Raw genomic sequence first — 17,083 nt, 5'->3', positions numbered from 1 at the left:
GTTCAGGCCCTGAAATCCAAACCCTCTACATTATTATAGTGGGTTGCTAGTCCTTTTTCCCCCAGCAGCCTGGGCTGGCCTCTCTGAAATGCAAATCTGATCACGTTCCTGGTCTGCTTTGAATCTTTCAATGGCTTTCCTCTAACTCTGGAATAAAGTCCAGCAATTCCTTAATAAGACATAAAGCCTGTTCTTGAGTTTCTCTCTTGGGTGTTTCTCTTCCTCCCTCATTCTCTCCGGCCCTCCCTTCCCCTTGCCTGGCTGGGATATGTCCCTCCTGGCTATCTCTTATCATTCTTTAAAATTCAATAACTCCAAAGGTTGGGTTCTCCTCCCTGGGGCTCCCACAGTGCTTATTTCTTACCATATCACATTGTCCATCTGTCTTTCGGGTTGTGAGCGCCCTCAGCCTTGGGGCTATATCATTTTTGTCCCTGCTTTCAGAGCAAAGCGTCATTTACAAAGTGTAATTCTTGGCATAGTAGAAGGAGCGTAGATTTGGGTTGTACAAGGTATTCGTCATTCTGAGCTGTCAGAATTATTGGCATGAATTTGTTCATATTCCCTTCTTTTCCTTTTAATATCTGTGGAATCTATAGTGACGTTACACCTGTCACTCCTGATGTTGGTAACTTTTTTTCCCTAGTCTGGCTAGAAGTTCAGTTTTATTCATCTCAAAGAGCCAAGGTTTTTCATTGATATCTACTGTTTCTGTTTTATTTAATTTTTAATTGAGATGTAATTGTCATATAACATTACATTAGTTTTAGGTGTACAGCATACTGATTGGTGTGTATATATAATCACCATAATAAGTGGTGACCCAATAAATAATCACTATACCAAGTCTTCCCAGGGTGGAGCTAATGGTAACGAACCTGCCTGCCATTGCAGGAGACCTAAAAGAGGTGAGTTTGATCCCTGAGTTGGGAAGATCCCCTGGAGGAGGTCAAATGGATGTTGGCAATTTGATCTCTGGTTCCTCTGCCTTTTCTAAATCCACCCTGTACATGTGGAAATTCTCAGTTCATGTGCTGTTGAAACCTAGCTTGAAGAATTAGCGCAGTACGCAGCAAATACTAGCCTGCTGCTGCTGCTAAGTCGCTTCAGTCGTGTCCGACTCTTTGCGACCCCAAAGACGGCAGCCCACCAGGCTCCCCCATCCCTGGGATTCTCCAGGCAAAAACACTGGAGTGGATTGCCATTTCCTTCTCCAATGCATGAAAGTGAAAAGTGAAAGTGAAGTCGCTCCGTCGGTCGTGTCTGACCCTCAGCGACCCCATGGACTGCAGCCTTCCAGGCTCTCCATCCATGGGAGCCTCTTCCAGGCAAGAGTACTGGAGTGGGGTGCCATTGCCTTCTCTGAAATACTAGTCTAGATAACATCTATTTTCTTTTTTAGTGATTTTCACTCTCTTTTTTCTACTTTCTTTGGATTTTCACTTGTTCTTCAGTTTCTGATTTCTTAAGCTTGAAGCTGAGGTAGCTGATTTGAGGTCTTTCTTCTTTTCTAACATAGGCATTTAGTGCTATAAAATTTCTCCTAAGTGCTGCTTTCATGGCATCCCATGAATCTTGATATGTTGTGTTTTCATTTTCATTCAGTTCAAAATACTTTGTAATCTCTTGTTTTATTTCTTTTTTGACCCATGGGTTATTTAGCAATAGTTATTTAGTTTCCAGTCCCAAAGAAAGGCAGTGCCAAAAGACTGTTCAAACCACCATACAGTTGCGATCATTTCATATGCTAGTAAGTTAAGCTAAGCTAAGCTAAGTCACTTCAGTCGTGTGGAGTGGGTTGCCATTTCCTTCACCAGTGCATGAAAGTGAAAAGTGAAAGTGAAGTCGCTCAGTCGTGTCCAACCCTCAGCAACCCCATGGACTGCAGCCTTCCAGACTCCTCCATCCATGGGATTTTCCAGGCAAGAGTACTGGAGTGGGGTGCCATGCTCAAAATTCTTCAAGCTAGGCTTCAACAGTACATGAACTGAGAATTTCCAGATGTACAAGGTGAATTTAGAAAAGGCAGAGGAACCAGAGATCTGGTTAGGAAGACCTTAGGATCCATTCTTCTCATATCCTTGATGAGGAGTCTGAGGCCCTAAAAAAGGAAGGTCCTTGCTAAGTGACGTAACTTGGTCTTGGCAGAGTTAGATCACAGGACCCGGGTTGCAGTTCTGCCTAGTTAGGAGTTTCCCTAGGAAGTCGAAGGGGCGTGGCCCAGGAGTAGGGCGCCTGGCTTGGGTTCTTCCTTTCCTGTTACCTCTAACCACGTGACCTTGAGCAGTTTTGAACCTTTGTGACTTCCATTGCCTGTCTTCAAATTTTGCGTGGTCAGTCACTCAGTTGTGTCCGACTCTTTGTGATCCCATGAACGGAAGCCCTCCAGCCTCCTCTGTCCATGGGATTCTCCAGGCAAGAATACTGGAGCGGGTTGCCCTCCTCCAGGGCGTCTTCCTGACTCAGGGATTAAATCCACGTCTCCTGTATGGGCAAGTGAATTCGTGACCACTAGTGCCACCTGGCCGAAGGCAAAGGATTGTTCTCCAGAACTAAGATGTTATGGTGTGGTCAGGTGTAAGGTGGTGGGTCGTTGTGGGTTCTGAGGTCAGTATGTGCCCCTTCTAAAAGGACGGCTGCTCCTTGGCTCCACTCGATTGTTGCCAGACAGCAGTGTGGGCTGTGTTGCCAGATAATCTGCATTTTCAAAAGGAAGCCAGAAATCGGGACTTCTGTGTGAAATGTGCATTCAAATCAGATTTATGCATTACGACATGGTACAACTAAGACAAATCTGTGGGCTGTGCTGCTGCTGCTGCTAAGTCACTTCAGTCGTGTCCGACTCTGTGTGATCCCATAGACTGCAGCCACGAGGCTCCCCCATCCCTGGGATTCTCCAGGCAAGAACACTGGAGTGGATTGCCATTTCCTTCTCCGGTGCATGAAAGTGAAAAGTGAAAGTGAAGTCGCTCAGTTGTGTCCGACTCTTAGCGACCCCATGGACTGCAGCCTACCAGGCTCCTCCATCCATGGGACTTTCCAGGCAAAGTACTGGAGTGGGGTGCCATTGCCTTCTCCATCTGTGGGCTGTATGTGTGTGCAATTTTAGCCTCTGATAATTGTTTAAGGGAAGTTCTGTGACCTGGTGCCATACAGGAAAGAGTCTGGCCTAAATCCCAGAACATAGGTTATCTGACTGTGGCCCTCAGTAACCAAGGGCAGATCACTTTCCCTCCTGGGATCCTAGGGCCCCGGCCTGGCCTTGAGTTCCCTTATCACAAAGAGGTAATTCCTGGATGCCTGCTGTTCGTGAGAGGTGAAACATCTCTTCTTCCTTCCTGAGTTGAAGCCAGCTTAAGTAGAGCCAGGGAAAGCCATCATCTGCCCTTTCGGGAACGAGGACAGAGCCACACAGGCCTTTGCACTGTTCCCCTGGGTGAGCCCAAGTCCCCTTGGCCATTTCCTTTTCCTGCTATGGCTCTGGCCACTCAGACTGGCTCACTCTGGAATAATCTGTTGATCTCTGTCACTTCCTTACATAGTCACAGGGAGGTCCTAGGCTCATTGTCCCTTAAACAAGCCCCAGACCCCTTGGGTTTTGTGTGTGTGTGTCTGTATTTTTTTCAGCCATGCCACGTGGCATGTGGGATCTTAGTTCCCCAACCAGGGATTGACCTCGGCCAGGGATTACAGTGGAAGCAGAGTCTTAATGACTGCCAGACAAGTCCTGGACCCTTTGGTTTTAAAGTCCTAGGCATTCCAATGGGGATTAGTTAACATGGACAAAAAAAGTGGACAAGTGACAGGAATTTGAGAAGCTTTACCAAGTTCTTATAGATGTGGCCTCTAGGTCTTCTAGAAAAAGAGGGAAGGTCATTTTAGGTCTTGGAAAAGATCTGGAGGCCATTACAGAGGGAGAAGACAGAGGGCTCAGCCCACTGGCCTCAGGAGAAATGACTGGGTATTTTGGAGTGCTCCCTGCTCGCCTTATCTCAGTACTGTTAGGGCCTCAGAGATGCAGATTCCACCCTTGAGAACCTTGTGGTCTAGCGAAGAGATAGGGCAGACACAAGGAAAGAAGGCATTTATTCTTTAACTACAAACTCCCTAACTGTGTAGAACTGTCATCCTAAATGCAGAGGGGCCGATTAAATGGTTATGTTTTCTCACTTGTACGTCTAGCCAATTTAAAATCCACTAGAAAATTTTTTTTTTTTTTTTTAGTCAGAGGCTTTTACTGCCTGCTTGCATGGATTACCAATTAGTCAAGAGTTTCTGGGCAGACTGAGCTGCCCCGTGGTGCCAGACTGCTGGCTTGGAGCCTCAGTTGGGTGAGGAGGCACAGAGGCACTCAGATCCCCAGACTCAGGCAGGAGCAGGCCAGCTGGAGCAGGGTCGACTTTCCTCCGTGGAGTAAAAACATGCCCTCTGCAGATAGGCTGCCTGGCACTGATCCCATGCTTGCCACTGCTTAACTATAACTCCAGCAGGCGATAAACTCTTTGAGCCTCAATTTCCTGATCCTGAGATGGGACACTACTGTACCTACCTATGGCGTAGGGTTTTCTGGGGGGAGGCCAGTCAACACGTAAAGCACAAGCTGTGGTGCCTGGCGGCCAAGAAACCTCTCATAAGTGTTAGCTGCTGTTATGTATCTCTCTCACTGGGCCACAGCTGTATACTCTTTCTTGAAGAGACATGCTGGGCTGGGGGAAGGACACGAAGATACAGAGCTCGTCAGAATTCAGGACACAGGCAAGGAGAGAGGGGAGCCGATGAGGAAAAAATGGGCAAGATGGAGAGAATGCTCACAATTGTCAAGCATTTCCTTTTCTTCTTTTAAAAAATGTTTGTTTGTTTGCACCAGATCTTAGTTGCAGCACGGGGGATCTTCGCTCTTTCTTGCACCACACTAACTCTTAATTGTTGCGTGTGGGATCTAGTTCCCTGACCAGGGATTGAATCCAGACCCCTGTGTGGGGAGCGAGGAGTCTTAGCCACTGGACCACCAGGGAAGTCCCTCAAGTAGTTTCAAAGGGTTTATCTTTCTTACCTGTCCTTGGGGTAGCCATATTGCTCCTGTTTATTAATGTTTGATGAAGAGGTGAAATAACTTACCCACGGCCAGGATTCTGACACCAAGCCCTGTGCTCTTTCCTCTGTGCCTCGGTGCTGGTACAAGTCAACCAAGGTTGTTGATATTTGTGTTGACTGCATCATCAAGGTGGCTTGAAACTGTTTTTTTCCCAAGCTGTTTTTGGGGCGGAGGGCAGGGAGTCATAATGGTATTGATTCTTTTTCTACTAAGATAGGCTCTGAGAAGTCCTGCAGTTAGTAATACCAGCGATGGACATGGACTAAACATGTACACATGTCTGGCCCAGTGCCAGGAGCTTCACATACGTGTCTCATTTTCATCCTCACAGTAACTGTGAGGTGAGTTTATTATTATCTGAGGATTAATGAGGTGGATTTGCTTAGGGTTTACTTGATAGTGGAGCTGAAACTCATAGCTGGACAACTGGGACTCCCTTAGTGACCACTGTAATTTGATGTGACCTTGTGTTTCCTGGGCTTATATGAACTTGTCTTATCTTCCTTTTACAGAACGTACATCCTGTGTGTTGTTTAAATGATATTGGAGCAGTTTGTCATTCTGTTAGATTGTTAACTGAGTGGGGGCTTATTTCTTTCAGCTTTGTCCATGTTAACAGATAAGAGGCTTTTTTTTTCTTTCTCTCTAGCATTTTCCCTCACGAGGAGTGCTGTACTCCCTGTGTGTTTGCTGATGAAGTCAGCAGGGTTTCAGACTCTGCTTTCCTGGTCATACACAAGTACTTATTTTACCATCGCTAAATGGAGTGCATTAGCTCCAGGCCACGGAGAGCAAATTAGAGGAACTGGGAGATAGATCACAGAGAAGGAGGCTGCTCTGAAAAATGCCGTTCTGCACCTCCAGCCTGAACGCTCCAGCTGTGGGGGGTGAACACAGCACGTCAGGGACCGCAGTCCAAGGCTGCGGCAGGTGAGGCCCTCTCTTCTGCAGGTGAGCCTGGGACACTGAGTAACGGTGAGCACAAGACCAACCGTCTGGGCTTAAAGGTCCTTTGTAGTTTGGAAGCCCTTCCTGTAGGTTCCTGCCACCTTTATACAGAGTAGAAAACTGAGAGCCCAGCCCACCCCTGCCTTCTGAAGCTGCAGGCAACTGTTCTAGGGAATGTTCTCTGGAACAAAAGTACCTCTTTTCCATTCATTTTTTTCTTCCATCTGGGGACTTAGGAAAGCATATTGGGTAGCTTCCTGGTTCTTTTGTGCATTAGTGTGAGCTTTTAATGGAGTTTGCAAAAGGGAGAGTTTGAGATTGGCTGAAAGAGCATTAGGAGACTGTTTTCCTAATGGCAAATGAACTGCTGGTTTATTTATAATGACTTACTTTGGAGATAACAGAGTTGAGGTGGTGGAAAGAGCCCTGGGCTGCAGACCGGGGTTCTAGTCCTGATTCTTCCTCTAACTCACTGTGGGGTCCTGGCAGGCTGTGTCGCCTTTTCTGGGCATCGTTTTTTCTCAGTTTCTAATGAAATAGATTGGAGTTTAGGGTCTCTGAGAGTCCTTCGGGCCCCTCAGCCTTTGATGCTAAGATTGTAACTCTTATTTGGTCAGGATTTGGTGGGACGTCCAGTGCCATGTGGTGCAAGGATGCGTGTGAATAGCCATCCCTCCAGGAGGATGGTTTCTTTGACATTGGTGGGCTTGTAGTTTTGACTTGGGTCTTTTCTTGCCCACATACACAGGGCGGATGACAGGCAACCCCAGCAAAGCAACTAGTGGCTTGAGGGCTGGGTGTGCTTCTCTTGGCTGAGGGTACCTTGAACGTATGAGGTTTACTCATGGGCAAAAAGAGCAGGGAGTGAGCATCTGACTAATTGCTGGAGGTGGGCAAGGCAGGGTTTCTTCAGTTTCACCAGCTCGCTGCCCACCAGTAGCCCTGCCATGACCGAGCGGCTGAGGGTTCTTCAGAATTCTCACTTAGCATTACGTGTGTGGCTACTGGTTTACGTTTGTGTTTTTTGTGTAGTTCATGCTGAGAGTGGGAAAGGACCAGCCCTCGCCTCCTCTCCCAGCTCTTGGACCTTCTGCTGCATGAATTCAGTTGTAGAATTTTGAGTCTTTGAAAGGACTCTAAACATCATTATTCATTCAGTGAGAGGCTATCACCGCACCCTCCTTCTCCCCAATGCCTGAATCTCAGTGTACTAATCTCAGTCATTAGTATACAGTTATGACATCTTAGCATCTGTTGAGATACCCTGGGCTAATGGCCCCGATTCTGAATGCCCCCAGATCAGGGCAGGCAAACTTTCCCTCCTTGGCAACTCTTCAAAGAGAAGTCGTGTCTGCCTTTGTTGAGGAGAAAGGAACATCCCACCTGGTGGTTGTGTTGAACTGATGTGTTCTTTGAGAATGGTTTCTGTCCAGTCACTAACAGATGCCTTGCAGAAGGAGTTTCTTGTCCTGGGTGAATGTCTTTTCCACTGATCTCTGCTTCTTTGGGTATCTCTTCTGTATTTTTTCTTCAAATAGCTGTCTTTAGAGTGTCTAATGAAGCAACTGTCTGGAGACCAATGTTTATTTCAACATGGTTGGAGTTGTTTTTGCTTCAGCTTTCAGAGCCAATAAAGCTGGTTATTAGATTCTGTAATTGCTGCTGTAATTACTCTCTTGGAACCAGCAAAGGCATAATTAAATATGGAGATTCCAAAGACTATTTTTTTCCAGCTAAAAGCAGCCTTTTAAACTTCTGTTGGCCTGGGTTAGATTTCAGTCATTAAAGCATCGTGTTTATGAATGACATGGGGTGCGGGTTCTTTGGCAGAAAAGGGTCTATTTGGATACCTCTTCTTTGAACACTTGGTTTGGATGTTGACCTTGTTAACTCCCTGTACTTGTTTTTATCTTTTTTTCCCCTTTTACCCCAGTTTTATTGAGATATAATTGACATATAATATTATGTTATTTTTAGGTGCACAACCCAATGATTTAATATATGTGTATATTGTGAAATAATTATCAAAATACACTTAGTTAACGTGCATCACCTCACATGATTACGTTTTTTTAAACCTCGTAATGAGAACTCAGTACTTGTTTTTTTAACTCAGGAATTTGGAGAAGTATAAGTAAGGCAAGACATATGTAAAACATTGAGTCTGACCCTTTAGGCTTTGGCTCTATAGAAGCAAATTTTTGTGGTCAGCAATAAGCTTGGAGTGGAGATTGTTTACTTGAAGTGGAACGGTGTGCAGGAAGTGTGGCATGTTACTCGTTTATTTTGCCCTGAGTTACACTTCACCATGTGCCACACGTTTAGACATGGGGCAGATGGTGAAGGAGGGCTGGGTCGAGCGCTGTGAATATTTATGTTTACACATAATCTTGCAGCCCAAAGGCTGGCCCCATGTCTCATTTCAAGGTTACTCTGCTGGTGAACCATGTATGGAGGGGGAAATTAATCACATACCCTTTCTTTTTAGGGTTGAGAAATAGAACAGGAGTTACATTGGGGTAAACAAATGGACTGTCTCTGCCAGAAACCATTCTGGAGATTTCTGTGCAAAGAGGTGGAGAGACCATGTGAACCCTGCAGGTTGGAGGGGGAGCCCTAGAGGCTTCTAGCTCAGAACCTTTTCCTCCTTTCAGGGCACACCTCTTGGCAAGGACAGAGGGGAAGGGCAAGCACTTGCCAAATTTCCTGTTTCATGGGTCAGGACAAATGCAGGGAAAGAATCCTGCCAGATGACTGTTATCTTTTCTCTGTTGAATCAGAGATTCACAGGAGATAAAATATGGGTGTACCCTATATGAGGAACCTTGCAGAGAATATATGAAGAACTTAAAATAGATGAAATTAGAGATTCAGTTTAATATAATTAAGCATAGTGTGTCCCAGGCATTGTGCTGGATGATGGCTTGTAAAGATGCGTAATATAAACATTATTTCATGCATGGGGGTCTCTGGCTTAGCCCCCTGATATGTTTGGGTATTTGCTTCCAGATAATTTATTGCCTGGGGGATTTTAGCAGTGGGGTGCAGATCAGAGAAACGGAAGACTGGCTTACAAGGAGTCCCTGCCAATTGAAAATGTATTAGAGAAAAAGTTAAAGCAGTTCTAAATATGCTGTGATGTTAACAGGGAAAGAATAAATTTGGTTTTAAAAGTCAGAACACAGCTGACTGTAAAATCACGGCTCCTACTGTACTCAGGACACTGAGAAACAGAGCAGATGTCATCTCGCTGTTTGTTCTTAAGAACCATCCCCGTGTTGCTTACCATTGTCCGGAGCCTGTGTGGGAAGCAGGGTCCTGGGGGTTCACACAGGCCAGTGGTTGAGCTCTCTGCTCCTCTCATACCAGCCGGCTGACTCGGTTGAGCCACTCCACCTTTCTGATCTGTCTGATCTGTGTCCCAGGACTTTGCGGAAGGATTAAATGAGGAGGCGGATGGTATTACACAGCAGGCGCTCAGAACACCTGTTGAATTTCAACTGATGAACAAGTTCTAGGCTGGGCTATGTGAAGGTGGTGAGGGCAGCTGAGGAGGGCCTGGGAAGGGGGCACGTATGGGGTGTTGACCTGAGAAGGTTTGAGAATCACTTGTTGATTGGGGTGTGTCTGAGCCAGTTTCAGCACCAGGGAGTCAGGAGGAAGCAATGACAGGCCCTGACCTGGCATTGTACAACAGGACACTCCCAGGGTATCGTCCCTGTGCCTCGATGGTCAGTGGCAAAGGGATCCGAACCTGGGTCTGGGGCTTCCAGAACCTGTTCCAAGGCGAGCATCCAAGTCCATTGCCGGCCTCGTTAAACCACTCAGAGGCTTTGTCCTGCAGGCAGAGGGAGCGATTGAGGGTTCTTAAGCAGAGGAATGACATGATTGGATTTGTGTTCCCTCTTCTGTGATCCCCAGTTCCCTTGACGCTCCCTGCTAGACTGGACTGCGCCTCCGCGGCAGGGTCCTGCCCGGTTTGTTCAGTGGGGGCGTAGCAGTTAGCGTGGCAGCCCATGACTGTGGAGTTCCATACCTGGCTTAATCTACTCTCTGCCGACTACCACCTGGTAACCTGAGTTACCTCTCTGAACCTGTTTCCTCCTCTGATAAAGAGTGGTCATTTCTGCTTTAAAGGGTTGCTGTTGTGAGGTAATTACTTGGCAGGCGTGGCTTAGTACTAGCAGAAGGCGCAGGCATTCAGTAAAGGGTCTTGGGGACATCTAGATGTGACTGCAGGTTGAATTTCTTACCGTCATAGGCTGTTCTGACCATTCACACCAGGATAGAGAAGTAACAAGTGGAATGGCTTTTCAGCTTTTAATGAGGCACATTTCATTGTTCTTTGGATTTTTTGCAGTGTTTCTTTAGCCTGCTTTATCCTTTGGCTGGAGGAATTTTCCTGGGGGTTTTGTCTGCTGCTTTTGGAAGAACTGTGGACTTAAGGATTGCTTACATGCAAACCAAGGCCCTTTTCCCTTGGCAGATGGTTTTCAGGGGGCAGTCCTAGGCTCACAGGGCACTTTAGTGGAAGGAGTGCAGGACCAATTCAGGTGACATGTGGAGAAACCACAGCCCTGTTGGGCAGGTGATTAGCCGTGGCCAGCAGCCTGCAGAGCTTGGGGACACAGCGGGCACAAGTGCACGAGTGTATGTGTCTACATACATATGTGAGGCTGGTGCTGTCCAGGCCAAGGCAGGTGCCAGGCAGCTTCCCTGACCCATCATTCCGTCTGCTTGAGTCTGTGCAGAGCCTCCTTCCTGCGCTTTATGCTCCGCTAAGATACTTTTCAGCGTAAAGAGGGGAACTAAAATAGTAAGGAGAGGGAAGCCTGGGCTTTGAGTAGGGAGGTGTGGTTTGGCCCTTGCTCTGCTACCAGTTTGCCTTGACCAAAGTGCTCACCCTGACTGGATCTTAAGACAAGGTGATCGCTGCAGCCTTAACACGCTGGGAGGCCAAGAGAGGTGGTGGCATTGATTTGACCCAGTGGTCAGACTCTAGATGAGGCCCCGACAGGGAATTCTGTCTTTATTTCAGTTGCTCAGTCCTTTCTATGATAGAAAATGCTGTAGTTACCATCTTCAGGCATGGGGTCTTTGCTCTTGTTGAATACATTTCCAGAAGGAAATTACTGGGTCAGAGGGCAGGAACAGCATTCTGGCTGTTGCTGTGTGTTGCCACGTTACTTTTCAGAAGCACTATAACAATGTACAGTTGTGGGCTGTGTGTGAGATAGCATTTTAACCCCGAATGATCCAGTATTTGCTATAGTCATTATTTATTATTTTGTAATTTAGTTGACATAAAATGATACCTTAAAGCTGCTTTATAATAATTAGAGGGGTTTGGGGGTGTCCACCATGTTAAATGCTGTGCTAAGCGTTTGCATATATGTTATCTCATTCATATCAACCTATCAGGGAGGTTCAGCAGCTCACTGCGGCTGAGAGCTGGGGTTTCAACCTAAGGCAGTTTGACTTCAAAGCAGTCTCTTGTTTGGGGTGCCTTCCATGCTTTGATTTATGCGTGTGGTTACCAGAGAGAGTGAACTTTGGCTTAGTGCCTGGCTGCATTTTGAAGAATGTGAATTTTGTATAGTTTTCCCAGAATATTGAATATGCTGTTTGTGAAGAAGAGAGTATTAGCCCTCTGTTGTAGTGAAGCAGAAACTGAAGTGCATCCATCCCAATTAGGAAGACGACTCAGTGAACTCTAGGACGCTGCCCTGTGTCCGGGCTCTCTGAAACCCTGTTTTCTTCTCCCAATGCAGCGGCACTCCAGGCCCTGAAGCGCAAGAAGAGGTATGAAAAGCAGCTGGCGCAGATCGACGGCACGCTGTCAACAATCGAGTTCCAGCGAGAGGCCCTGGAGAATGCCAACACCAACACCGAGGTGCTCAAGAACATGGGCTATGCCGCCAAGGCCATGAAGGCTGCCCACGACAACATGTACGTGGCGCCCGCTGGTGGAGGGGGCACACACGCGCAAGGGCATGCTGGCTGTGCAAGGCCTCAGTCCCAGACCCCTCCACTTATCCATTCAGGCACCCAAGTTTGTTCTAATTTTCATCTTTTCTGGAACTCTTCTGAAATGGATTATGGTGCCCTGCTACCCCTAGAAGCAGATCTGATGGAATGAAACTGTTTTCTGAGTAATTCAGGGTTATTGGAATGAATGTAGAGTTTTAAGCTGGAAAGCTTTGGCTTCTTAGAAGGTTCTCTTACCCAGGCCTCTGATCATCTAGGTGGAGAAGTTTGTCCCAGGGAGGGGAGGTGACTTGCCCTGGGCTATGGGGAAACTTGAATAGAACTGGGATTAGAATCAGTTCCCGTGACTTTCTCCTGAAGCTGTCCGGGGCCCTGAAAGGTGTGGTACAGTTGAGGGCTTTAGCTCTTTCTCTTCCTGGGTCTGTTTTTGATGGAATTTTCCCTCCTCGTCACTCTTGGGCTTTGGCTCTCATACTGACAAGTGTTCTTGACCTCTGCATTACTTCCTTTATGTAGCTGCTCTCATATCCTGTGGCCTAAAAAACCAGATAACTGAGCTGTTACATTTGTAATTAAAGGCCAGGTTGACATTAAGCCCCAAATGAGGACTTCTTCCAAATAGAACAGAATTCTGCATTTGTTTTAGTGCTTGAACTTGGCATCATATATTTGGGGGTGCTGGGAGCCCCTTTTTGCTCCTTTTGGTTCCTCAGCCATGCTCTAAAACGGGTTGGCAGAATGTGGCCTGTGGGCCCCAGGCAAGTCCCCTGCTGCCAATTTCTGTGAATAAAATTTTGTTGAAACACAGTTGTGTCCCTTAATACATACTGTCTGTGGCTGCTTTTGTGGCACACAGCAGGCTTGAATTTTTGCAACAGAGATCGTGTGGCCCACAGATTCTAAAACATTTATTACTCTTTGGGGCCCTTTACGGGAAAAGCTTGCTGATCCCTGCCCTAGAAGTGTGGGATTGTGGGAAAAGCAGCCTTCAGATAACTGAGCTACTGTCTGAGGGGATGTTCATCAGACTGAGCTTCCTGAGAGAGGTGCGTGTCCCCTTCGGGCCATGCTCTCCACAGCACAACACCTCCTAGTAAATACTGTGCTTGGAGATAACGTGTGTATATGATATTGACCGACTGTAAGTGTTTTGGCATTAGTGACAGCGCATAGGGAATACTCTGCATTGTTTGCTTTTCCTTTGGGGCCTTGTGCAGGAGCCATAGTGGATTTGTGTAGATGGGAAGGGCTGGTCACGTTGCATGGTTCTGTTGTAGGATTTGTGATTTTACCTATTGCTGTGCAGAGTTGCCCTTGAACTTGAAGAGCTGTTGATCCAGGAGTTCCCAAGTCCCACGGTCTCATCTAATATGTTTACCAGCTTGCATGAGAGACTCTCACGATGGCATCTAACTTTGCCAGCTTTATTTCCTCAGGGTGTTAGACCGGGTGACGTCTAGGGATGCTTTTGTCCTCTTGATTCTGTGATTCTCTAGTTTAAAAGAGGGGGAAGAAGACAAAGACAAAAAAGGAATTCCACGAGACTTCCCTGGTGGTCCAGTGGTTAAGACACCATGCTTCCACTGCAGGGGGCTTGGGTTCGACACCTGGTCGGGGAACTAAGATTCCACACGCCACTCAGCGCAGCCAAAAAAAAAAATGGAATTCCTCAGAGGGAGTGATTGTGGGGCTGGGGCTGGGCAGCAGATCCTTTTTTCTGCCTCTCAGAGCCTGTGTACATAGACTTAACACAACACTCGTTTCATTTAAAGGGACATCGACAAAGTTGATGAGTTAATGCAGGACATTGCTGACCAGCAGGAACTTGCAGAAGAGATTTCAACAGCTATTTCAAAACCTGTAGGGTTTGGAGAAGAGTTTGACGAGGTGAGTGATTTCATGCCGACCACACCAGCTTCTCAGCTGATGCCCAGGCTGCCTCTGATGTGCAGTTGAGTCTTCTCCAGCAGGGAGTATGTGGTCTGGAAATCACCAGGTCTCCTCCCTCCAGAAACCTGAATGTAGACATAAGGTATGGCATGCACCCTCCCGAATTCTGGGTTTTGAGGGATGCTTTCAGTTTTGGGGGGAGCTAAGGTGGAGTAAAGGGACCTTCGTCAGGACATCTCAGCAGACTTCAGGTCAATACTGATTTCAGCAAGCAATGACCCTGCACCCTTCCATGGTGGGCCCCTGGGCTCAGAGCTGGGGCAGCCGAGGTCACCATGCCCTGAGGAATTTACAGGGTTTGCCCTCAGACAGCTCTGCTGGGAGATAAAGGTAAAACCAAGGAAGGAATGTTTGCAACTGATCCCTGAAGGATTCATCTGGAACTTGGTCAGCTACCAATTTCTGCCATAGCAATTGGAACCTTGAAGCTCTTAGGTTTTTAAAATACAGTTACAGGCTCTGTACCTCATTCTGCCTTAGATTTGAGTCCACTGAAGGTCAGGGCCTCTCCACCGAACCTAATTCTTTGTGCTGATTGCCGCCGTATAGCTGAGAAAGCAGCCTGTAGCTCCCTTGGCTCCCAGTGCCAGAGTTTCCATGTTTTCAGACTGGAGTTCGATGGACTATTCAAGTTCATTTCAATTCAGCAGATGTTCCTGAACATTCACTCAGTGCACCCAGTTCTGAGATAGAGATAGAAATGAAAACATACGACCCCTTTTCTCAAGATGCTCCCTGCCTGGTGCAGGGACCCCACATAGACATCAGTAATTGCTCGATAGTGTGCTCCGTTCACCATAGAAGTGTGTTTAGGATGAGTCACAGAGTGTGCACTTGGAGTCCATCAGCCCTGACCTTCTCAGAAGGGATATGTGTCCCCTGAGCCATCGGGTAGGAGGCACCACAGGAGGGGCTAGGGTTCCCCAGGGTGTCGCTCTCATTTTTGTGTTTGTGTTTCCCAGGATGAGCTCATGGCAGAATTAGAAGAACTAGAACAGGAGGAACTAGACAAGAATTTGCTGGAAATCAGTGGACCGGAAACAGTCCCTCTACCGAGTGTTCCCTCTATATCCCTACCATCAAAACCCGGTGAGTACTTCTTATCCATGGTCATGACACAGCCACGACCCATGGGGTAGGTGATCCTGTGGTCAGTTGGCTTCAGTGTGGGTCCTGAGTTGCCCAGAGTTGAGAGCCAGGTGGCATCTGTTGTGACAGCCCTGAAGACAGTGCCACCCGCTCTTTCCTCGTCTCCTAACCTTGGCGCTATTGACATAGCCAAATCATTCTTTTAGTGGGGACTAGGAGGGAGCCTGTGCTGTGCCCTGTGGATGGTGAGCAGCACCTATGGCCTCTGCCCTCTAGATGCCAGTGGCATCCGCCTCCACAAGTTTTAACAACCAAACATGTCACCGGATTTTGCAAGATGTCTGAGGGCTGTGGGGTGGGGGAGGGGAGAAATCTCATCCGGTTGAGAGCCGCTATTTTAGAATCGCTTTCCCTGTTGTCACCAAGCAAGGTGAGAGTCCACGTCCAGGACGGCGCTTTCTCCCCGTCTGGTGTCTCGTGCAGTGCACAGCTGGGGCTCATAGGTAGCCAAAACAGCTTTGGGTTTTTTAGAGACCTTGTTTATAAATCCTTCATTTCCTTCTTTGAGCCCCTCCTCCCCCATTATTTTACCTTTGGGTAGAAGTATTCCACCCAGAACTTCTAGAAAAGGTGAAGCAGCTTGATTTGGCATGGAGAGAGAACCCAGGGAGCAGGGTGTGACCAGGCTGTGTCCTCTCATCCTCCCATAGGTCAAGGGGAAGTGGATCCTCTGGTTGAGTCTGCTGCCCAGGGTGGGTTGCGGGTCTGAAAGCTGTCCGGCCAACTGCCTGTGGTGGAGAGGCGGCTTAGGCCCTTGAGGTGGAGAGGAGTGGCTTAGACTAGAGCTCTTCTGGGTTCTTCCCACTCTCTCCCACGTTGGATGCTCTGGCCGGAGGCCACGCGTGGATCTTGATGGACTCAGTGTTGAATCCTCCCCGTTTTGTCTGGCTCTGGTGTCGGGGAGGGGAGGTGCTGGAAAAGCTGTGCCTGGTTACCTGGAGTTCTGCGTTGCAGCTTTTAGGCACAGAGGGGCAGTCTGCTGATAGCCTGGAGACGCGGCGGGCTGCACGGGCAGGGCCGTTTTGTAGACACGGGGTAGCACAGCCCTGGCATCCAGCCAGAACGTGTGGAGAACACAGCGACCAGCCTTCCTAAACAGCCTTTTCTGTCTTCACACAGCCAAGAAGAAGGAAGAGGAAGACGAGGACATGAAGGAATTAGAGACCTGGGCTGGAACCATTTAACCGGTCCAGTGCGGGCTGAGCCCAGACAGACTCTGGTGGCCTGCGCAGCGGGCAGGCGCGTGCGTGTGCGGGGCAGGCCGGATGTGGTGCAGGCAGGTTCCATCGCTCTCAAATCTCCCTCCAAAGCAGTAGGGCCGCATCACTGCTCACTCCGCATAGCATGGTCTGCACCCAGCGGGACAGGTGGGGGGGAGGGGGTGGGGTGGGGTGGGGGGGAGGTGCCTGCTGTTTATAATGTTGAATTTCTGTAAAATAAACTGTATTTGCAAATCCAACATTGAGCTTCTGGACTACGCTAACTCCACTGCTGAACCTCAATGGCAAGGGTCGACCGTTTGCAGTCAGAATGACCTGAAAATGTAGCCTCTGTCTTTTTAAGTCAGCTGACTTGTCGCACATCTCTTTGTAAGACGTGTATGGTACTGGCAGAAGAGTCGTTTTTTAAAAGCCATAGGCTTTTCCTTGTCCTTAGCTGTAATAATGCATCTATTTTGGTTTCCTCGAGAGCTGTATTTCTGTCCATCACCTGTGTACTGGCCCCTGTGTTCCCCACCCTGGCCCACTCCTCACTCCCACCCCCCTGGTCTTTCTGGAGTTTGTGACACTGATTTGAAATGGATGGTGTTCTCTTGAGAGTGTGTGAGATTGTTTGAGTTAAATTCCAGCTATACATTTTTCTAACATAGCTCTAAGGTCCTTGTTGCTGTTTGTGATAACTGATAGATAACCCATTGGAAACATGTGCATACATTTATATTCAGATGAAATT

The 17,083-nt window shown here is 47.7% G+C and overlaps 1 protein-coding gene across 1 annotated transcript in view; it reads left to right on the top strand.

Moving 5' to 3' along the window:
• CHMP4B (charged multivesicular body protein 4B) overlaps positions 1 to 16,761 on the top strand; it is a 44,396-nt gene extending 27,635 nt beyond the window's left edge. Inside the window, exons 2-5 of the mRNA XM_086332317.1 lie at positions 11,815 to 11,992; positions 13,804 to 13,918; positions 14,944 to 15,070; positions 16,250 to 16,761. Of these exons, the coding sequence (XP_086188443.1) occupies positions 11,815 to 11,992; positions 13,804 to 13,918; positions 14,944 to 15,070; positions 16,250 to 16,314 (485 nt within the window). The 3' untranslated portion in view covers positions 16,315 to 16,761. The remainder of the gene's footprint in view (positions 1 to 11,814; positions 11,993 to 13,803; positions 13,919 to 14,943; positions 15,071 to 16,249) is intronic.
• The last annotated feature ends 322 nt before the right edge of the window (positions 16,762 to 17,083 follow it).

Source organism: Bos grunniens, chromosome 13 (genome assembly GCF_055505025.1).
Source record: "Bos grunniens cultivar Pamir isolate PY7600 chromosome 13, Bosgru_T2T1.0, whole genome shotgun sequence".
Classification (NCBI taxonomy): Eukaryota; Metazoa; Chordata; class Mammalia; order Artiodactyla; family Bovidae; genus Bos; species Bos grunniens.
Note: the sequence above shows the minus strand (reverse complement) of the source record. Positions and strands in the feature narration are given on the sequence as shown.